Consider the following 23,087-nt stretch of genomic DNA (forward strand, 5'->3'; position numbering starts at 1 on the left):
GACAGGAATTTGCTCCTCCGCGTGCCCACCCCCAAGGGTCTCTAGAATCTGCCCACTTGAACTAAGGTATGAAAGACAATCTTCTAAAATAGGCACCTGCTGGAGAAGCTCACGTGGACAGTCAGAGGGAGCTGCTGCCCAGGATGCTGTCTGGCCACACAGCCTCAGGGGCCCCAGATTATCTGCACCCATCTCTCACCCTCCAGAGTCCCTGCCCTGCCCAGGGCTTGCCGGCCCACTGGTTCACTAGGGAGGAACAGTTGCCTTAGGTGGCTCTGGGCAGAGGAAGGCTGGAAATGGAGCTGTGGCCCTGGCCTCGGGTCACAGACTGCCCTCTTCCTGGGAGATGGGCACAGACATCCCAGGCTGAACCCCTGCAAGGCCAAGGGCTCTTGCCCCTTCACCTCCCAGTGGGGAGTGAGCACCGCACTTACGAAGGAGGCAGCTGGACAAAACCACAGTTGAAGAGGTTCTCCTCCTTCCAGAGTCCCGCAGCCAGCACCGGCACGAGGTCCAGCCTCACTGCCCAGTTATGATGCCTAACACAACACTGGAATCTGATAAGTAATGAACAGTAGCTACGGCACAATCATCACAATCCCTCCTCTCCTTGTGCCAACACTCTAGAGTCATTTCAGTTATGATAATCACCCCCATTGTACAGCTGGGCAAATCATGCCCTGGGAGATCACGTGCTTCCCAAGGTCACCAGCCAGGAGGATGGCGCCCAACCAGAATGTGCCTCCTTCTGCTGACCCGGCGCCGTGAAGACCTGAGGAAGTGCAGGCTGCAAATCCACCACGCACAGGGCAAAGGCTGCCAGCGCCGTCCCAGGGGTGCAGCTGCCCCTACTGACCAGCCACCTGTGAGGCTGAGAGTCGGGAGTTTCTTTCTCCAGGTCACCGGAGACTCTCCTGGGGTCTTGTTGACATACAGACTTCCTGGCCGCTCGCAAGCATCCTGGTACCCAGGAAACTGCGTTGGCATCAGCATCCCAACCTTTGTCAGTCCATAGGGTTTAACTGTGGGTCTGGACTTTGATCTTCCAGCTGTGACTGTCCTGAGGTACCCTGGGTGCCACTACAGGAGGTGCCTGGGAAGGAAAGCACTTTGCTTGGTGGCAGTGTGTGTGTCTGCTGGCAGGACAACCAGTGCCAGGGTCTGGGGGGCTTTCTTGGAGAGGAGAAGAAGAAAACCTCATGTCAAAACCTAAAATGACCAGGAAAATAACCTAAGTCCCTCAAATACTAGCTGTATGTACACTTTTCACTCAAACACCGAGCAGAAATATTCACCTGGTCTCAAGCCTGGCTAAGGTCTGCAAAACCATTTTGGACTATGTCTGTTTACTTTTAGAAAAAGAGAATAATAAATACTTTGCTGTACTTATAAATCTGTCTCTGGCCCAGGGCTGCTTTGGTGCACTGGCTGCAGGCCTGAGAACTCCCGCGTGGCTTGCATGTGACCGCACGTCTCAGCAGGCTGGCCCGTGCCCAGCTCTCACACGGCCTGAGGCTGCTTCACACTAACTCAGTGTGCACACGGCGGCGTCCAGCCCAGGGGCCGCCGCACACGGTCTGCCTGCCATGGGGTCCAGGCACACCTGAGACAGTGAGGGAAGGGAATTAGCCCTTGGGGAGCACCAGGACTGGACGTGCTCACTGTTGGGCCTCCGGGTGTCCAGGTAGCTCCTCAGGGTTTTCATCTTTTACTGAAGAACCACCCCCAAGGCAGCAGCCCCCAGTTTCTTTCCAGAGGTTTGTTCACGCACAGACGGAGGTGTGCCAGCGATAGGGAAGCAGCTGAACGCCTAGTGAACTCAATCAGCCACTTGATGACCTGAGTGGCTGGGGGTAGACGGAGAGATGTGGCAATAAAGCACATAGCTGGGGACATCGTGGGCCTGACATATCCAGGTAAGGGAAGTTGAGCCCTAAGTGAAGGGCGCTTTAATGGAGAACCAACAATCCTGCACTGAGTGACCCCAGAGCCTCTGAGCAAAGCCATCCGTCCCCTGCGGGAAGCAGCTCTGGGAAGGCCCGTCTAAGCCCCGCAGCGAATGCACAGTGTCCAGAAGGGTGCTTGGCACATGCGATCTGCTTAAGGAATCAAAGAATAGAAATATCAGCTTTTAATAAAAACTATTCAAAGACAATTGTATTTATTGTCCCACTCTCATAAGGGTGCTGAGAGGCAGGCTGAGTGGACTGGGATGGTTTTATTATTCCAGTACGTATTTTGTTCAGCTTGTGTAGTGTTTACTTTTCCTGGGATGAGAGAACATTTCCAAAGCTGAAACACGCTCCTTGGTACTCAGACAATCCCTCCCCCGGAGCCAGACACAGGCACGGGAGACTGGGCCAAACGCCTCCTCTATACCTTGGACATCATGACGTTTGTTTCAAAAGCCCCAGTTCCTTCTATGGGAATCTAAAGACATTAAGTGCTGCCAAGTGAACGCGAAGGCCGGGCCTCCTCCCAAGCTGGGGGATCCTGCCTGCTGCTAACTGGCCCAGCAAGGGTGTTTGGTGTGTTGTCCCAGCAAACAGACGGAGTGGCCCAGGTTGCCTGCTGGGCACTGAGACCCCACCAGGGAACACACAGTACCTGTAGGTGATCCTCACTTCGGTTCCAGGTTCGTCTCGTTCCCAGATCAAAGCCACACTCTCAGGGGACTTCTGGACATGCTGATCCAAGCAGTTGACTGTACAAAAACAGGTTTTGCAGACGTTACAATTGGCGCTTTCAGAGTGAGAATACAGTTAGGAGGTGGGGGGTTTCTAGTTTGCTGAGGAGCCTTGCTCTGCACCCGCTGAGAGGGACTCTACCCTTATCCAAGGAGAGGGTTCTGCCTCTTTGCCAGCAGAAGAGTGATTGTCAGAGCTGCGAAAACAAAGATGGTCACTGCACAAGCACGGTCCCAAAGGTACGAGGTGATCTCCCGCCAATATTCTGAAGTGCCAGTGGTCCCAGCCCTGGCTGCACGTTGGCCTCCCCTTGGCAACCCCTGGCCACCACCCCCCTGTGGGCCCTGGGCTTTCAAAGCTCCTGGATGGCTCTGATGTGTGGCCAGGGCGGGCACCACAGCAGAGCTGCTGGAAAGAGCACAGTGCAAACACGATGCTCCCGCTGCAGTGCACGGCTGCTGCGCCTGCTCCCCGGTACCCAGGGGATCTGCCCCAGGGTGGAGGTGCAAGCCCAGATTAGGGGCCGAGTCCCCTCTCATGTGTTTGACCAGCACCCTAGAAACCCGCCTCTGCTCCAAGAAGTGACTCAACAATAGGGAAATGCCATCCTGGTTTTCCAGAAGCCTCTGCTCCCCTGCCCTCCATTACTCAAGCTCAGATCACATGACTGTCCGCAGAAACAGAAGGTCAGTTCTGCCATTTACTGTAAACCTGGAGATTATTGGGTTGTGTGCATTGACACCCTGCTCGGTATTCACTGATCTCAAAGGTGCCTGACTCTGGCTGGCAAATGCACAGTCCTTCCCCACCCCAAAGCCAGGTGATCACGACTCAGTTTCCCACAGCGGGGCCCCAGGTGTGTGGAGAAAGTGAGTCCTGTGAATAGCTTTGGGGTCAGCAGCCACCCCACCTGGTCTCTCAGGGTCACCCCAGTGTCCCATATATAAATTATACCCCCAAACATTTGATAAATGAAGATAGATGCCAGGGAAAAAATTACTAATACTAGTAACTGATAGAGGAAAGTTCTTTGAACTACTAGAAAAATAGAAGAGAAGAAATGCCAAAAAAGTAGAAGAGAAGAAAACCAAGAAGACAAACCAAGAAGAAGGGGCTCAGTGGCAGACCTGGATTTACACAACAAATCCACCATCAGTGTGAATGTGTGAGTGTGTGTGCACGCACACGTGTACACATGCACACATGTAAACCCCACACGAAGCCCTCTCCAGGGTCTCCAGTGACGTTTGCAGCCACAGCCCACAGGTGCCCAGGCTCCGTGACCTCACTACCGTCAAGCAGGTGGCAGGCTGGTAGCTCTCTTCCAGCACAACATGGTTTATTACTTTAAAAACACTAGAATCTCCATCCCATCCGCTGGAAGCCCTCCCCATTTTCCCAAATGCTTTTCTGGGTGACAGGGGGTCTTTTAGGAGCACAGGGGAGAGGGCATATAAATCCCGCAATGGTTTGTTCAACCAGTCTCCTGGGCGCCACTTCTGCTCCAGGCACCCTGCGGAGTGCAAAGGGAAATGCAGGGACAGACGCTCAGCCCCTGCCGAGGGTGCAGGGGACAGAAGCAACTAAGAAACGAGAAAGTAACCCAAAAAGCACAAGGTAGCCTGCGGCAGGCATCGTGACCAAACAGGAGCACAGAGCTGAATCTACCCTGAGAAGGCAAACCCAAGGAAGAGCCACCGGACACTGAAACAATAATGACCACAAGCGTCTCCATGTAGACAGTGCCCGCTGTGGGCCAGAAGAAGGGACCATCGGTATCTCCTCTTAACAAATGGGAAAAGAGAGGCCCAGAGAGGTTAAGCAGCCTGCCCAAGGCCACACAGTGGCAGAGCTGGATTCAACGCAGGCAGATCAGCTCCAGAGTCTATGCCGACACCCTGCCCTCCACTCCAGCCTGTAACAGTCCAGCCAGGCAGTGAAGACTGCTCTAAGAACAGGTGGGAGAAGGATGAGCCCTGCCAGCAAGGCAAGGACAATTCAGGTAGGTGAGAGGAACAAGGAAACTATGACGGAGATGGAAAAACAGCAAGGCTGCCAGGGAGAAGGTTAGTGGCTGGAGTAGCAAACATTAGGCAGCCTGGTCCACAGGCTGAGTTCAGCTTAGAGTCAGATGTGCAGAGTCTCTGACCGGCGCGTGTATGTATGTGTGAGCATGCTACTTCAGTCCAATATTTTAAGATCAAGAGTTTTCACACTAAAACCATGGATTTCTGGCTTCTGAACACTCAGCAGAGAGGCCGCCTCTCAGTGGTGGCCCTGTCCCCTAGTTGCTGGTCTGTCCCCTCCAGTGACTCTGGGGAGGTTATGACAAGCCTGGCAAGGCCCGGCAGAGGAGGGACACTGCAGAGAGACTCGGAGGAGGACCACATATGGGGAGGGACATGCAGAAGCGGGCCCAGCAGGAGGAGGGTGCTGCTGGTTTATGCACAGGAGCCTGCTTCAGCCCTGGGCTGCTCCAGCCTTCGCCTGGGAGCTGGTCACAAATCCTGGTACTGGTACAAATCCTTAGCCCCACCCAGACCTGCTGAGTTACACCCTGCCTCATAAGAAGTCCCCAGTGTGTGCCTACGCTGGCATCTGGGAAGCTCTGCTCTGACACGCTCTCTGCACTCTGAATTTGACCTGGAGTCACAGTGAAGAGAGGCCTGACCGGGTGTAAATTAGCGAACAGCCTGAGTGCTCCTGTGACCTGCCCAAGTCCCCAGCAGGAGGCAGCAGGAAGGGATCAAACCTGTTTCACACCACACCCAGGGTTCATCTCATCACACGGCCTGCTCCCACGGCAGCCGGGCACCTTCTCACCCAGGGTGACTGCCCAACTTCCAACTGAGACCCTCACAGCCTCGGAGCCCCGCAGGGGATCCTGTGCCTGTTTTATGGCAAGCAGGCAGGCAGAGCTGAGGAAGGTGAGGGGGAGCCCTGCCACAGGATGGATGGCACCCCCGGTGCAGCTGGGTGGCCGGCGAGATCAGCTGCATGTCCATCTCTTCCAGGGCTGGCAGGTCCTCATGGAGCCCATGTGCAGTGTCCTCCAGGTGTCTCTGACGCAGAGAAGGTGCTCAAAAAGTGGCCACCACGGCCCATGTAATCTACCTCTCCCCACTGGCCATGCCAACTCTGGCGAGCTCCTTCTGCCCCAGGGCCTTTCACTGGTTTCTGCCTGCCTGGGTTGCTGTCCTCTCTGCCCACCCATGCTGCAGGTCTCAGCCTGAGTTTCTTACTCTCTCACTGAGCACCTCCCTTCCTGTGAACCCTGAGCCTCCCTCCAACTCTGCCCAAGATGTTTAGTGCTTGCGGCCCTCCTTTGGGCAGGGGCCGAGTATCTGTTCACACCTGTATACAGCCAGCCTAACCCAGAGCACAGAGCTGAGGAAGTGCCAAGCTCTGGACCATGGACAGAAGGCCACATCCTTGAGCTGGAGGGGCACACTGGGGTCTAACCGGCACCAGGTTGTCCCCCCAGCCCTAGGGAGGAAACAGACCTCTTTTTGTCTTTGTGGCTTTGTCCCTCAAGTAGATGTTTTCTCTTTGACCTAAAGTGGAGCTCCTCAACCTTAAGTGGCCTCAGGACAACCCCTCCCAAGGGCTTGTGAACAAGCAGAGGGCGAGGCCCACCCCAGTCTGATTGAACATTTGCATTTCAAACAAGGTCCTAGGACCACACTCTGACAGACGTGTGTACATGTGTCCACATGCACATCTACTTCTATGTACATTCCAGAAGGTCTTCTTCTTCCTTTTGGGCTGGGTAATTACACATACTTAACAGCCCTGTGGGATATCTGGCCACAGCCTCACTGGCTGGCAGCCTGAGGTCACAGTTAAAAATCCAAGGTCTAGAGTTCGGCCCCTATCCTACTCACCAACCCTACAATACACACGTTATTTAATCCAGATCTCAGTTTCCTAACTCCAGATCTCAGTTTCCTAATCCATGGGTGGGCGTATGATCCCAGATTCTGGGTGTGATGGTAAAAATGAGGTGTCATTTGAGACTTTCCTGTTGTGGGTTCAGATTGTGTTGCCAGGGGCAACGCAATACCCTCACCTGTGCTCACAGCCACTGCCACCATGGTCGATGCTCAGGTGGCTGAAGCACCTAGAGAAAGCACAGTGTGGGGTCTGGGAGGGACAGTGGCCCTAAAATGCCATGTATATGTTGGCCTTTAGCACATATTTTTGGTTCCTGCTATTGCATCAATTGCAGGAACAAAAAGAAGGAAGAGTGGGAGAGAGGAAAGGAGAGAAGGCAAGAGGAGTAGTACGGAAGGGAGGGAGGAAGAAAGGGAAGAAGAAAAGGAAATTAAAAAGAAAAAACCTTCTGTCCAAAGAACCGGGCAGTGGGACAAGAAAATTCCACGTCCAAGCATTTCCAAGAAGAGTTGGGCAAGGGCCCGGTACAATATAAGGTGAAGCTCAAACCCCGCCTCCTATTTTAAGCCTTTTCCAAATTTCCCAGCACACAATGACCAATGACCTATAGTTCCACCTCTCAGTGGCCCACACCATTTAACCCTTCCCTATTCTGCCTGGGCCCCACTCTGGGACACAGTACTAACTATGCCCCCATCTGGGCCACAAGGTCGCTGAGGGCAGGAACCATGTGCCTGAGATTCCTTTATCATGCTGTTCCCCGGCAGCTACAAAGACCTTAAGCAAGTTACCCCAGTGTGGATTTCTTCGTTTGCTGATTTATGGTCCATCTCTTCATTACAATGCAAGCATTTTTTGGATTACTCGTATATGAGTTGGAATCTTTATTTCCACATCTGTGCAATGGAACCACCAGCCCCTCCACACTGGTGCCGTGAGGATGGGATGAGCCATTGGGAGCAGGGCGTGGCTCAGCCCGTGCTCCATCCCTCCCCCTGGAGTCCAGGTGTGTGCCCAGGGCCTAACACAGCCTACAGGCGGTTAGCTAATGCCTGTGGGTGGGCCATGGGTTTTTGCTTTTGTTAAAAAAAAAAAATAGAACTCCCAGAGCATTTGCGTTTCCATTACAAAGATGACACACACTAATGTAGGAATTTTCAAGAACTCTTCTTGGCCATTTAAATACATCCCTTACCCTCACACACCCCAACTTTAAGTGAAGCCAGCATACAGAAATCCAATTTTAATCAAAATAAACTAGGGAGTTAATATTCACAAAAGGGTTTTCTTTAAATAGTAATCCTCCCTGGTACATTTTAAGATATTACATCAGTCACAAAAATTGTATTTGCCAACTTTCCAGAGCACCTGCTATTTCAAGTAAGTCATGCCTCTGATGACTGCAGAGAATCCAGACACTGCTCTGGGGGGCCCCCCTCTCGAGACTGGGGGTCATGTCTTCATTTAGAGTTCCTTGAAACATTGCAGAAAAGCTACTTGACTCGCTGAGAGAAAAATGAGCGAAGGCGTGCAGTAACTTGCCGCATCAGGGTCGCTGCTGTCTGAGTTACGGAGGCAGGTCACAGAGAGGAGAGAGTGACAGTAAAATGGCTTCTATTCCTGCAATTAATGTTCTGAAAAGCATCCAAGAAATCTCTCAGTGCTCAATGCTTGGTTCAAAATAGGTTTTTTACACTCTTGCTTGAGTAAGACTACACACACTTAAAAAAAATCACTCAAAATGTGGGGTTTAGATAATAGAGCTTAGTTGTGAATTGTGAAAGCAACACGTGTCATTATCCTCCAGTTCTGCATTTGCAACTTCCTGACAGCTTGAGTTTCTATGCCACAGGGCAAAAACATCTGACAAAGAGAGCCAAATTTCAAAGGTGGGCAAGAATCTCTCTTAGAATTCGGCTTTCCAAAGAACGTTCTGCAAAGCAGTTGTACACAAATGCAATAGAGGCAAGTCACCTGAGGGAGTGGAGACTCTACCTGCCCTGCCCAGTGGGCCCCTGACACCATAACCCCACCTGGCGATCAGAGCTCCGGAACTGGCAGGATCCTGTGATGCTCTGAGAGCCTTCTCGGCCACCTGCACACCTTCCTAAGCCTGCTCCCCACCGATCCCAGGCTGATCAGATGCAAATCCATGTGGTCCATGTCAGATGAAGCACAGCTCTCTTAATAGCACACTGCTGAAGGCCAAGTTCAAAGTCACAGCCTCCTCACATGCTTCATTAATAAATAACAAGTGGCCAGTGATTGGGAGCCTGTAATGTGCTAAGGAAAGTGCTGAGTGCTTTACAAGTGTTTTCCCATTTAATTCTAATGACAGCTGTGGGATGGGTGTGCCCATACTCCCACTGATAAGAAAACAGGTTCAGTCAGGTAACCCTCCCTCCCCAGGGCAGAGGAAGCCTAATAGCTTCTGTGTTGGTCTCTTGGACCTCTGGTTGCAGGACATTTCCTGGGCCCAGCCATCACGCTATGAGAAGCCCTGTGAGGGGCTTTGGGCCACAGTTCCAGCTGAGCCCAGCCTGCAAATGGTCCCAACCCAGGCCACGGACTTGGGAGTGAGAAGCGGACAGATGACTCCAAGCTCAGACATCAGGGAGCAGAAGCGGTAAATAAAATGTACAGGAGGCCACTGGTGTGGACTCAGCTCCTGCACCAGGCTCCCCTGACCAAACCGAAAGGATGTGCTGAAGGCCCGATGCCACCAAGACACAGCTAAGTTGTTTATCTGATCTTCCGAGAGCTCAGGAGAGTGAGACCATAGCCAAACCCTCAAACATGCCAGTTTAGCTGGCGTGCTAAGGCAGTTCCTTCTGCTTTAACCTTTACAAGGTGAGTGACTCCGAAAAAACCAATCTGCTTTTTGTTCTCTGTGTCTGTCTTCTTCAGTCCTTTTCCATTTATAAAACCAGCCTCCTCTGCTCAGCCCATCAAACACTCATCCTGTTTTATGGAATGAGGTGTTGCCGGGATTACAGAATTGTAAATAACGTCAATTAAGATCTTTAAACCAGAGTCACCTCCATCAGGCCCTGTCCAAAGTCCTGACCCACAAGGCCCGTGAGTGTGCTAAAATGACTGCTATCTCGCACTGTTGAGCTTGGGCTGGTTTGATATGCAACAACAGCGACTAGAACAGCATTTTGTTCCACACTCTCTTTGTTTTACAGATGAGGAAGCAAGAAATCAAACGAAGTTGCGATTCTAAAGACACACCTGGAACCACTAAACTGTACTGCACCACCCACACACCACTGTTTGTTTGTTTGTTTAATAGAGCCATCTCCGGCACACTAATCCAGATTTTGCCTGTTTTAGAAGTACCTTCATCTGCCCTGATTTGCGGTGTACAGGTCAGTGGTTCTGAAACCTGAGTGTGCACCTGGAGCACCTGGAGGGCTTGTTGAACATAGGTGGGCCCCACCCCCAGGGCTTCTGATTCCAGATGTCTAGGATGAGCCCCACAACTGGTTTCTAAAAAGTTTCCAGGTAACAATGATGATGCTGGTCCATGGACTACACTGCAAGGGCCGCTGGTATATGTTAGGTTTGTTCCAGGTGGGAACTTGAAAAGTATGTATAGGACGGAATGCAGGACAGAATGCGGTTAATGGAAAACTTAGGCTTGTAAAACAATAGCCACAGGAGTCTAGAGGGTCCCCAGAGGTTGTAAAATCTAACAGATAGCTGCAGATGCTAGCATTCCTATCCCCTCTGATAAGGACGGAACCATCCCCCTCCCTTATCTCTGCAGGATGAGACGGATGCAGAGGTCCCAGAAATTGGTTGTTTAAAAATTTTATTGCAGCAGCTGTTCTGGCCCAGGTACTCACCCCCTCACACACAAACGAACCCTTGATAAAACTCAAGGCTTTCCCTTCCCTCAGGATGGACGCTTTTTTGGCCCCCACCCATCTGCACACAGATGCTCAAATAAATGGCATTTTGTTACACAAGAGGCTTTGTGTGTCTCCCTCTCTGCTCCAGACCTAACTGTATAGATATTCCTGAAGGGGTAATGGGAGTTTCAAGAGTGATGCTCCTTTGGAACAAGCCACCGTCATGCTGACTTTATCACACACAACAGACAGATCAGGCCAAAACACCGCCATCCATCCCATAACTTTGTTGGGGGCTCCCAGGGCAGTCGTGGCCTGGTCTGGCCCTTTTTCATACTGTCACCTCTGTGGTTTGCAGACACTGGGGAAGAGCAGAGACAGTGCTGACAGATGGGGGGGTAGGGGGCATGCACATTCAAGGTGAGGAAGCTGCTGAAAGCTGCTTTTCTACGAGTCAGTTTTCGGAAGCTCATTTTCTGGCTAAGGTAGCCATAAGGCTGAATCTTCAGGAGCAATGAGTGAAGGGAAAGGAGGCAGAAGAACTGCTTGCTGAGCACACCTCAACCTTGACCTCGTGAGGCCCACAAGGTCCTTGCTGTGTGCCCCGGGAGGCCCGCCCCACTGTCTTATCTGAGAGTGAGGCTGCAACCCTGCACCAGCCAGCTACGGCCTTGGCCTCTCCCAAAGGAGCTGCACACTTTCTGTCTCTGTCCTTTAGCAAGCTGCACTAGTCCCCTTCAAGGGCACATTCCACCAACCCTGCAGATGAAGGGTTTGGTGCTTTTTTTCCAATTAGTTCAAGGACACTTGCCGCTGACTCAATTTTAAAGAAAACACATCTAGTAAGTGACTCATTTTAATTAAACCAGCAAAGTGATATACAATACGAAAAAAAATTTTTGGTCCAAAGTTCCTTTAAGTTTCTTTGTTTGAAAAACAACTGCAAGATACTACCTATAATTTTATGGCATTTCTGAAGGTAACAAACTAAAATTGCTAATGCTTATTGATCACTAATTAGGGCTGGACCGGCTCCATGCCTTCCAGCACAGTCCTCACAGCCAGCCTAACAGCGGAGAGTAATTGCTGCAGTTTAAAACTGAGGAGACTGAGGCTCAGAGAGGAGAGTAGCCAGGACAATGGGCAGGGTGTCACAGAGAGGCCACCTCCAAGCTCCGGCCTTGGGAAGGGGCATAACGCTGCGTGAAAGACCTTCAGGTCCTTTTTTTAAACAACCTCCAAACTCCCCCGAACCGGTTGTGACCTCCCAGACCACAGCCCCTCAGATCCGCCCAGGCTGCTAGGCCCCTCCCCAGGCCCACCCCAAGTGTGGCCGCTGCCTGCAGTTCCTGGGCCTTACCCCCAGCCGCCTAGTCAGCACTTTACTTAGATTGGGGCCAGGGCTCAGTGTAAGTTCCCCAACCCCAAATCTTAACTGAACAGCAGCGGATTCAGGCCCAGCAGATTACAGACGGACGGTTGGTCGGCTGCTGGGGCGGGTTTCCTGGCCTCTCAAGCCCCACCAGTCTAAAGTAGTCCGTGAGTCTGTGGGGCAGTTCCCTGAGGCTGAGAACAGGAGGCCTGCTGTTACTTCCTTCCCGTGCACTAGCCCCAACAGCAAGGAGGTCACGGATTCCAGCTGCTGGGCCGGATTTTCTCCTCCCCAAGCCACCCGCCACGACTCCTTTTGTTTACGTGGGTTCGTCCCCAGGCGGATCCCCCGCAGAGCAGCTGGTAGTGACAACCGTCACCCGCTTTCGGTTTTTCCCTCCAGCCCCGAGTACCGGAACGAGAAAGTCCTGACTCCTGGGCTCCCGGGTGTCGCCCGCTAGTCCCCGCAGGCTGGCGCCCCGCGGCGCTGTGCACCCCGGTAATTAAACTTTGGAGACAGCGGACCGAGGGGCGGTGCTGGGGCAAGGCCAGCAGCTGGGCATCTCAAACTGCCGCCGGGTCTCTGCGGGCGCCGGCCCGAGCTGGGAACGTGCATTCGGGGCGCCAGAGTGCAGCAGGCCCGGGGCTGGAGCCTCTGGGGTCCGGTGGGTGCGTGTCGGAAGTGACTCGGAGCCACGGTTTAGAGTAGCGCAGAATACTGCAGGAGGGGTCCTGGAGGGCTCTGCCAAGACGCTGCTGTGATCAGCCTTGCCCCGGACGGCTGCTGCTGGCGGGAGACTCTTTGAGTCCCCTCATTTGAGTCCCCTCAGGACGCGTGAGTTGGGGGCATCCTGGATGCCCCGAAGCCCACTCACCAGAGACGTTTAACTGGCCTCCCAGGAACCAGCCGATCTTGCCATTGCTGAAGTCGCAGTCCCAGACAGTGTGGTAGGGGGTGTCCCACACGAGCGTGTCCCGCGCCAGGGGCCCCCAGAAGGCGGCCGGCTCCCGGGCTGCCTGCGCGCTCAGCGCGGGGTACAAGCCAGGCTGCGCGGCGGCGGCGGCGGCAGCGGCGGCGGGGGCGCTGCCCGAGAGCCCCGAGGCCCCCCGGCGAGGCGCGCCCATCCCTCGCAGCGGCCGCACTGGCTGCCCCGAGCGCCCGCGTAGGCTGCCGAGCAGTCGCCCGACGCCGCGGCCCAGACTGCGCGCCGCCATCTAGCCCGACGCCCCAAGGCAGTCTGTGCGTCCCCAACCTGTGCTGAGAGAGGGGGGCGCCCCTTACAGTATCTGCGGGCCCCGCCCCCGCTCCGCCCTCCGGCCACCACCCACTGCTCTGGGGCCCGTTCCAGGTCTGGAGCCCGCCCCGTCCCCACCCCTTCTTCTCCCGCCATGGAGTAGGAGACCGCGAAGGAAGAGGGGAGAGGCCTGGGGAAGGGGCGCAAGGGAGCGCGGGGAGAGCGGGGTCCGGGCCTTGGCGGGGCCGTGATGCGCTCCGCTGCTCTGCCTTCCCGCCCTGGCGCTCCTTGGCGTCGGGCTGTTTTGGTTTCAGTTTGTGCGCTCTTCTTCAAGCCCCCGCAGCTGCGCCAAGCTGGCAAGAGCAGAGCCACATGCGTCCTGGGACGCGAGCTCAGGGCCTGGGGCGCGGGGCCCTCTGGGATGGGAAGGAGCCGGCACAGAACGTAAGGGACTGGTGGAGCCAAGCGCACAGACGGGCCTGAGGGCCAGAGGTCAGCTCAGCATCTCGGAGGCAGAAGCCAAGGTTTTAATCCCTTTATACGCTCTGGAAAGCAACGCTCCGCCCCCGCCCCCACCCCCCACCGCACGCTAAATGGGCTGGCGGTGGGCGGGGGGGACCTCAAGCCTGGGACTGTGGAGGCCTTCGTCCACAGGGGGGATAGTTTATCAGGGAAACAAACGTTGCCTCTAAATACTTGGCTGATTTGGGGCGATGTGGACTTTCTCCAATTGCTCTAGCATCTGTGACCTGGGTTCAAACCCTGGCATTTCTAGTTCTGGGCAAGTTCTTGGGCAAGTTCCTTAACTTCTCCGTGCCTCATTTTCCTTTTTTGGAAAACTGGAATAATGCTTCCTTCTCTGGAGGTGCCATAAAGAATACATTAGATAATTGTAAAACGTCTACCCCTGAGTTGGTGCATAATAAGTTCAATAATGGAAATGGTGTTTTTGCTGTTGTGGAGCCAGGAAGGATAAAAGGAAACTGATATGAAACTGGTCTCTACCAGGTACTTAAATATTTCAACAGCCAAGAAGTAAACACATGATAAAGTAAACACAGGGGAAGAGAGATTTTGGAAAACTGGTTTGTTGAGTTCTTTGCATGGGAAAGAGCATTCCTTCTTGCTAGATGTGAGGTGTGCAGAAGAGCCTCCCTTCCCCTTTGGAGGAGCCCCTGCCAGTGCCAGCCAGCCAACTGGCCCCCCACAGGTGTGGAATGCTGCTTCCTGCCAGAGAATGGAAGATTGTGAGGCTGGAAAAACAGTGACAATCACCAGCACTATATGTGCCCTGAACAGTGCCAAGCACTTGACTTGCATTTTCTAATTTAAAAGTTATCTAGTGCTATCAACCTCTGCCAATTGTCAACCTCCTGGTGGAACAAATGAGGAAACTGAGCCCAAAAAGATGAACCGACTTATTAAAGAGCTAACTTTTGGCTAACGGAGAGCAGACTAGTACCCAGTGCCCCTAACTATGCCATTTGGCCTAAATTCCCATTTTTAATAGCATATATAAAATTGCAAATAGAGAAAGATCCTGTGGCAGGTGGTCCCAAAGATGGCCACCAACATTCGACCCTCATGTGTATGTGGTGTCTCACCGCTCCACCAAGAGAAGGAACCTGGCTGGCCTTACCGCTTGGACAAATAGAACCTGGTGGAAGGGCTGCTCTGACAGTTCTGGGTCTAGGGCCTGAGGGGCCCCATAGCTCCAGCTCCTCCTCTTTTGGAACCCAGCTGCCACCCTGTGCAGAAGCTGGGCTAGCTTTCTGGAAGGAGAGACCCACGAAGAGAACTGAGCTACCCCAGCCCACAGCCAGGGCCAACTCCCAGACAGGAGTGAGGCTGTGGTGCAAGGTGCCCCAGCAAGGCAGCCTCATGAGTGATCCCAGACAACACCTGGGGTGCAAAACAACCCCCCAGTCAACTCACAGAATCATGAGAAGAAATAAACTGGTATTTAAGCCACTAAATGTTGGGATGGTTTGTTAGCTGCAGGTAATGGATAAAATAACTGGGACAAAAAAATGCATGGCTCTCCAGTGACTCACTGGCCTCTGCCTCTCAGCCCCTTTTACTGAGAGCTTTCCATATTCTTGCCCTCCAGGAGTCACAGTGTCCAAGGGCTCAGTCCTCAAACCTCCCCTCTTCTACCCCTTAGGAGATAGCAGCCAGCTCTCTATTCTCTGACTCTGAAATTGAGTTTTCTAGCCTGGATCTCACCTCCAAATTGCAGCCCTGTATTCAAATGTCAAACTCACATCTCAAGTATCATGTCCTGGGGGTTCTTCCATGTCGGTCAATGGAAATGATATTTGCTTGCTTGAACATATACCCTTGTCACCCTAGACGCCTCTTCTTACACCCCACATGCAATCTGTCAGCAAATCCTGGAGGCTCACCTTCAGAATATCTGAAGCAAAGGACTCTTTCCTCATCACCACCCTCTCCCTTCCCCAGCCAAACCACACCCATCTCTTTTTTAGATTATTTGGCAAGCTTCTAATTGCTTTCCCTCTCACCTTCTACAGCCTAAGCAGCAGCCAGTGCACTCCCTTTGAAACAAAAGTCAGACGAAGTTGCTGTGTGACTTGGAGCAATCAAAGGCTCTCCAGTTCCCTCAAAGTAAAGGCCAAATCCTTACTCTGGCCCACAAGGCCACACCCTCACTACTTATAGTGTGGTGGGTGGGCCAGCAGCATTGGCATCACCTGGGCACTTTGTAGAAATGCAGAATGTCAGGCCCCATCTCAGACCTGCCACATTAGAATCTGCATTTTAATAAGTCCCCAGGGAACCTGTGCGCACATTCAAGTTTGGGCAGCACCGCCGTACCTGATCCAGCCTCACCCCCCGAGGTCCCCGTCTTCCCCTGCTCTCTCCTCACTCACCAGCTCCAGCCATACTGGCCTCTGATTGTCCCTCCAGAGGCCAGGTGTGCTCCTGCCTCAAGACCTTTGCCCAAGCCACCCCTTCTGCCTGGACTGCTCTGCCCAAATGCTCACATAGATGCCCCTCACTTCTTTCAGGGCTCATCAAACATCCCTTTATCCAGGAGGCCTTGTCTGTCACCTACATGAAGTTACACTTCCACCCCTCATTGCCCTAGTCCCAGGGAGTCCTGAGCTCTTATATATTAGCTCTTGGTTTATTTCCTCTCTCCTTCTGCCAGGAGGGAGCTCTGGACAGCAGAGGACCCAGCTGCTTTGCTCATGACTGTATCCCCGGCACCTGGAACCATCCCCATGGGGAGTGCATGGGTGATGTCTCCCTCTTTTTACTACCTTCATTTTCTACATTTCGATTCTATTACAATGAAAAAAGTACATAGAATTAACTCTATTTAAAACATCGTGTTTCCTGCCAGTTGGATCAGAAGTGGTTGTGTGCACATAAAACACTTCAGAACCAACCAGACGGTGCAGAGTTGCACTTCCTGCTGCCCAAGTTACCCAAGAGACAACGTGGAGACCTTCCTTCTGAGGGTTGCGGCCAAGGCCAAGGTCATCCCTGCTGCTCCGACCCCCCTGGCAGCCAGTAGTCAAGTCTCCTAGAACCAGTACAAAGTTGAGCTCCACCCTACCCCCCACCACTCTCCTCCTCCACACGGCTGCTTCCCATGGGGCCTTCAGAGGTTTGGTGGGGACAGCAGGCTGTCCTGGCAGCGCTAGTCCCATTTCCTCCCCCCAAAGCCCCTGGCTTCAACTTGAAGAGTCCTCTGACATTGAGCATGCGCAGCATGTTGGCAGGCGCAGGCGCAGGCGCAGGAAGCGCTTGAGGAGTTTTGGTGGAAATCCAGGCCTTAACTTCTATCTCAGGACTGATGCTGACGTCGGAGACCATAGTATAGCCACGATTACTGACCCTCACAACCTGCAGAGATAGATGCTCTTGTCCTCACTTTGCGTCATGAAAAAACAAGCCCAGGGAGGACAGAAGCTCACCCGAGGCCACGCAGCTGGCAGGTAGGAGCCACAGCTTTCTGCCTCCAGAGCTGCTTAATTTAGTATCTTTAAGGGGATAGTCCACTAACACCGCCTCGCGGTTTGCCCTCATAGTTCCTGCCACCCCTGCTACTCGGAGAGGCCGGCACCGGACGCCCTGAGAAACAGTCCTGTTGGTAGAGTCCCCACCCGTCCACTGTGACGTCAGCGCTGCCCTCCGCTGCCTCTTCTCCCCTCCGTCCCTTCCTCTTCCTGTACGCTTCCTCCTCTCCCGTCGCCCCCACCCCACACCCACCCCAGCCCCCCCTCAACCCTCACCCCTCTCCTTTTTTTCCACGATGCTCAATACCTGCGGTACCTCGATACCTGCGGGCTCCTCCTGTCTGCGCAGCCCGGAGCTGAGGGCTGTCAGCCGGACAGCTCGGCCCGGTTACAGTCCCTGCGCCCAACTAGGTCACAATGGGAAGGGGGCGAGGGGGAGCCAGACACCAGTTCAAAAAGCTGAAAGCAAAACAAAACAAAACACCCGGAACAAGAGCTCTAAAGAGGACCGGAGGAAGGAGAGACCCGAAAGCTGGGAGTCTAGGAGTGGCTGCATGAGGTGACAGGGCTCCGGTTTCCTGCGCTCGCATGAGCTCAGAGATGGCCGGGCGGGGGCTGTGTGCAAGTCCATCGGGGCCGCGGCGGTGGTCTCACGGCCTCACTGCTGCAGCTGCCGCGCACCACGCTGTGGGCGTGCAGATCGCCCCACTCTGCCCGGTTAACCCAACAACGCACAGCAAAGCAGGGGACGAGCGAGGTGGACCCTCCAAGAGCAGGGAAGACTTAAGTGGAAGCCCAACCCTATAGGCGAACCTGCTTCCCAGAGCTGCGGGCGCCCCAGCTCCGAACCTCCGCTCTGCACCATCCTGGGGGCGGTGCGGGGCGCAGAGCAGCTAGGCTCCGCAGTGGGGTGCGCTCCCACTCATCTGCTGACTCAGTTCCAGCAGCACCGATTCCCAGTAACTCGTAATAACTCGCTCTGGCCCTACAGAGGCACGAAAGGCCGGGGACAACATCCATCCTCAAACCCACAGAAGAGACTTCCCAGGGGACCCTCGCAGCCCACAGCGGTCAAGCAAGCTACCATGAGAGCCACTGACACCCGGAGATACCAATCCCTTACTTGCCAGGCCTGCAGAGGCAAAGGGGGTGGGGGGTGGGCCACAGCAAGACCCTCAACTTCCCCCCGCCCGCCGTTCCCCCAGTTCTGAGCTGCTCTCCTAAGGGACTCCCCCCGCTGTGGCGGCAGCACCTCTGCCATGACAGCACTCTCAGTGGTGCTCCAGAGCTCATCCTCTGCTACCACGCGGACACGAGAAGGTCACTCCGAGGGCAAAGCTGTAAGAACTTTGAGCCGTGGCCACCGTGCTGCCCGTGTATAAAAACTGGTTTCCTCCGTCATAAAGCCGCAGAGGAAGCCGAGTGTACATACCAGCTGGGGACCCCAAAGGATGTGTACTTATTGCTCAGGAGCTAATATCAGCAAGTTTCTTACAGCACAGATGATTGAGAAATTGTAAAGCTGGCCAACACTGCCACCTGGCGATGAAAGTGTACGTGTAACTCTGAAGCTACTTTCTATCCTGTCTAAGCAGTGTAATGTTTGTAATATTCTGCAGCAGTCCCCAACATTTTTGGCACCAGCGACCGGTTTCATGGAAGACAATTTTTCCACAGAGGGGGTCTCGGGCTGGGGGGAGGTGGAGCTAGGCGGTGATGCCAGCGATGGGGAGCGGCTGTAAATACAAATAAAGCTTCGCACCAGCCCGCTGCTCACCTCCTGCTGTGCTGCCCAGTTCCTAACAGGCCACAGGCCAGTAGCAATCTGTGGAGGTGGGGGATTGTGGATCACAGTTCTACAGGACAAGTTAACTAAAAGAACATAGTGCGAAGCAGCATTTCCTTAATAATGAGGGCCTTTGGGAAAGTCTTGATTGATTGATTGATCTACACAAACTGACTATGGCCAGGATGATATGACAATCCTGAACTCAAGGAACCCATGCTCTGATTAAGGAGACTGGAAATCTATAACAGATGGCAGAGATGAATATTCAGTCAAGGTGGTAGACAGGGTACATGAAATTTATTAATAAGTAAATAGATTTATTTAAAAGTCTGATAAACATGAAGCCCTTGGTTGAAGAGAAATTCTGAGGTGGAGGCCCTGGCAGATGGCAGGCAAAACAGGATGGAACCAAAGGAAAAAAAATATACCTCAAAATGTATGCAGACTTTGGAAGTGGCTTGACAGGGCAGATGTGAACAGAAGGAAGGGCTCTGAGGAAAGCGTCAGGTTCTTTGGTTGGGAATTAGGAGAAAGTAAGGGTAGAGGAAAGAAAAGCCTTGCAAAACTTCTTGTTTTGGATGGGGGAGTGATATATTAATAAATGCCAGGTAACTTTAGATATTAATAGAAACACGTTTAATTATCTATGTTTAAATTTTATATATAATTATTAGAAAACTAAAAAGAATGTAACTTCCAAACAATTGGTCAAAGAAATGCAACAGAAGTTGATCATAACCTGTCATAAGATTAGAGTGAAAAATAAAATAAAATAAAAATTTTAAAAATTTGGTCAATAAAAAACAGGAATGGGTAGGGTGGAGATGGCAAGTTGGAAAATATAAAATAAGATCATGAGAAATGTTCAAACATCATATCAGGAATTGCTATGAATTAATTGAATTTCCGCATTAAATGGAAATTATATCACAGGGTCAAAAGGACAGAAAATCTGGAAAAGAGAATGGAAGACGTGGGACATGCAAAACACACACACACACACACACACACGTGGAATTTCAGAAGGAAAGAATGGGGAGAAGCAATATTCAATGAATTAAAACCTGCAAAATTTCCAGATTTAATGAAAGATGATACTTAGGTTCAGAAAGTACACAAATTCCAAGCAAGTTAAAAAAAATATAGCAGCACCTATACACATCATAGCAAAACTGTCAAAAACCAAAGACAAACAGCAAGTCTTAAAAACAGTCAGAGAGAAGACAGATTACCTACACAGGAATGGTAATTAGACTTTACAGCTGATAGTTGAGTAATATCTTCAAAGTATTTCAGGAAAATAATTGTCAACCTTGAATAGCATCATTAGTGTCATTTTTTAAGGACAAAATACATTTTCAGACAAACAAAAACTAATAGTTTTCCACCTTAGACCCTCACTGAAGAGTTACTTTAGTGAAAGTAAAATTACCCCAAATAAAGGTCTGCAATGGAAGAAGGACAACGAGCAAGGAAATTGTCACCCTCGGGGGTAAGTCTAAACAAACATCAGTGATATGAAATTACAGCAATAATGCCTGCTTTGTGGGGTTAAGGAAACAAGATAGAGGCAAAATCCTAAACAACACGAGCATGGAAAATGATGAAGGAATCAAAAGTAGCATGCTATAATTCTTTTAATGTTCAGGATAGTGTTAAGTTTAAATTTATTATGCATATTTGATTAACCACGAGTAAAAGCAGAATATATAATTTCTAGTCTACTAGGGGTGAAATCGAATAAGAAAACTCTGAGTAGTCTGAAAGACGAGAATAAAGGAGAAACAAATTTAAAAGAAACAAAGAAAAGGTAGAAAAAATGTAAATACATACAAAAATTAAAGTCATGAAAATAAATTTTAAAATGTCAACAATTATAATTGATGTAAATGGAGTAGATTCTTTGCTTAAAGGCAAAGATTAATGGAATGGATTTTTAAAAGCCCCAACTAGGCCAGGCGCGGTGGCTCACACCTGTAATCCTAGCACTCTGGGAAGCCGAGGCGGGCGGATTCCCTTGAGCTCAGGAGTTCGAGACCAGCCTGAGCAAGAGTGAGACCCCGTCTCTGCCAAAAACAGAAGAACTAGCCAGGCATGGTGGCACATGCCTGTAGTCCCAGCTACTCAGGAGGCTGAGGCAGTAGGATTGCTTGAGCTCAGGAGTCTGAGGTTGCTGTGAGCTAGGCTGAGGCCATGGCACTCACTCTAGGCCAGGCAACAAAGTGAGACTCTGTCTCAAAAAAAAAAAAAAAAAAAAAGTCCCAACTATATACTCTTCAAAAGATGTACCTAAAGTTAAAACATATTTGAGAATGTTGACAATGAAAGGATGAAAAATATTTACCAAATAAATATGAATTAAATATCAGATGAAATGCATTGTAAGAAAAGAGGTAAAGAGGGAAACTATAATACATATGATAAATGTTCACCAGGAAGATCTAGGAATTCTTAACTTGCATACACCTTAATAACTCCAAAAATATGAGCAAAAATTGACAGAAATACATGGAGAAACTGACAAACTGACCCTCACAATATTTTCAAGCCAGGTATACACACCGTTAAAACAATCTTTTAAAAATTGGCATAGTGACTGTATATCATTTGGATTCACAAACGTGGTGATTTGATTGGATTCAAACTTTGTTTACAAAATTGAATTCAGTAAAACCAGTTTGTCTGTGCAGATAGGATTTTAGGTCATATTGGTACTTTCCGATTCTGTGATACTTTCTGCCATGGCTAGGATTGTTGTCCTCCCACCCCTCCCCATACCCCACCCAGGCTTTGCCTGAGACCAGGCTTGTGGGCAGGTGTCTTGGCTTGGGAGGGGATCCAGGAAGGAGTAGGGGGGCAGAATAGCATGAGATGGGAAGGAGGGAATGCCCAGCAAAGGTTCCTTCTCCAGTCTGTCACGTCGAGAGGAAACAGGGCTGGGTCCCACCAAGACCTTCACTTTGCTGTGTAGAATGACTGCAGGGTTCTCCATCATAGGGTTGGAAGAGCAGCATTTATCACAGGGATTCTTCCCAGTGGCCACGAGTGGCCTTGCATGCTTGGACTTCCCAGCAGAAGTCTTTCTGCATCACACAGGTGGAAGTGCCAGGCAGGATCCCATAGCATGCACACCGCAGTCAGGGAAGCCCCAGGGCAGGAAGACCAGTTGCTGCAGCAATGGCTAAAGTAAAAGATATTCAAGAAGATGTGATTCTTGACAGAGTGTCCCAATCAGAAATTTCTTAAGGATTCTTCATTGTATTACTTGGTAAAATGAAAGGACCCCGGCCCCCTGCACGTGTGCACACACACACACTCCCTTGCAATATCGGGCTTACATTGGTAATTGTTATGGAATCCCTGGCCCTCCAGGGCTTCCCTACACATGACGTGAAAAGAGATCTCACAGTCTCCCCACCTCCCACACTCAACTGCATCCCTAATTCTTTTGCTCAGGATTGAATGAAACTTTAGTCATTGCCCAAAATTGACTGTGTGTTAAAGAGGGAAATAGAAAAGAGGTAGTGTGACTGGTCAAAGGATACAAAATTTCAATTCCATGTGAGGAATGAGTTCAAGAGATGTATTGTACAACATGATGATAACATGCATGCTTGAGAATCTCTGAGAGTAGACTTTAAGTGTTCACATCACAAAAAAAATTATAAGTATGTGAAGTAATACTATGTTAATTAGCTCGATTAAGCCATTCCACAATGTATACATATTTCAAAACATCATGTTGTACACCTGCGGTCCCCAATCCCCGGCTGTGGACCAGGACCCTGACCGGGACCCACAGCAGGAGGTATTACAGGTATTTATCTGTATTTACAGCTGCTCCCCATACCCGAATCACCACCTGAGCTCCGCCTCCCCCGCTCACCCGTCCTTGGAAAAATTGTCTTCCATGAAACCGGTCCCTGGTGCCAAAATGTTGGGGACTGCCGATGTAGGTGATCTTCAGGGGAAAGGAGTGAAAGAGAAGTCCTAAAATGTCATCATGAGACGGCAAATTCTGCAGTGGTGGGAAGGGTGCATAACAGGACAATTATGTGAACAAAGACATTTCAAAGGCTGGATTGAGATCAGTGGTCAAAGAAGAGACAAACTCTTTGATTTAGAGGACGTACGAGGGTAGAAAAACAGAAATTTCGGCCCAGCGCGGTGCCTTGCCCCTGTAATCCTAGCTCTCTGGGAGGCCGAGGCGGGCGGATCGTTTGAGCTCAGGAGTTTGAGACCAGCCTGAGCAAGAGCGAGACCCC

At 51.4% G+C, this 23,087-nt stretch overlaps 1 protein-coding gene across 1 annotated transcript in view; it reads right to left on the reverse strand.

The window, feature by feature from the left end:
• Positions 1-13,058, reverse strand: part of ACSS1 (acyl-CoA synthetase short-chain family member 1) — a 48,322-nt gene extending 35,264 nt beyond the window's left edge. The window contains exons 1-2 of the mRNA XM_012655065.1: positions 12,685-13,058; positions 2,608-2,704 (exon numbers count right to left, since the gene is read on the reverse strand). Coding sequence (XP_012510519.1) covers positions 2,608-2,704; positions 12,685-13,024 — 437 coding nt within the window. The 5' untranslated portion in view covers positions 13,025-13,058. The remainder of the gene's footprint in view (positions 1-2,607; positions 2,705-12,684) is intronic.
• Positions 13,059-23,087: the final 10,029 nt, after the last annotated feature.

This window comes from Propithecus coquereli, unplaced genomic scaffold, assembly GCF_000956105.1.
Source record: "Propithecus coquereli isolate 6110/MARCELLA unplaced genomic scaffold, Pcoq_1.0 Scaffold459, whole genome shotgun sequence".
Taxonomy (NCBI): Eukaryota; Metazoa; Chordata; class Mammalia; order Primates; family Indriidae; genus Propithecus; species Propithecus coquereli.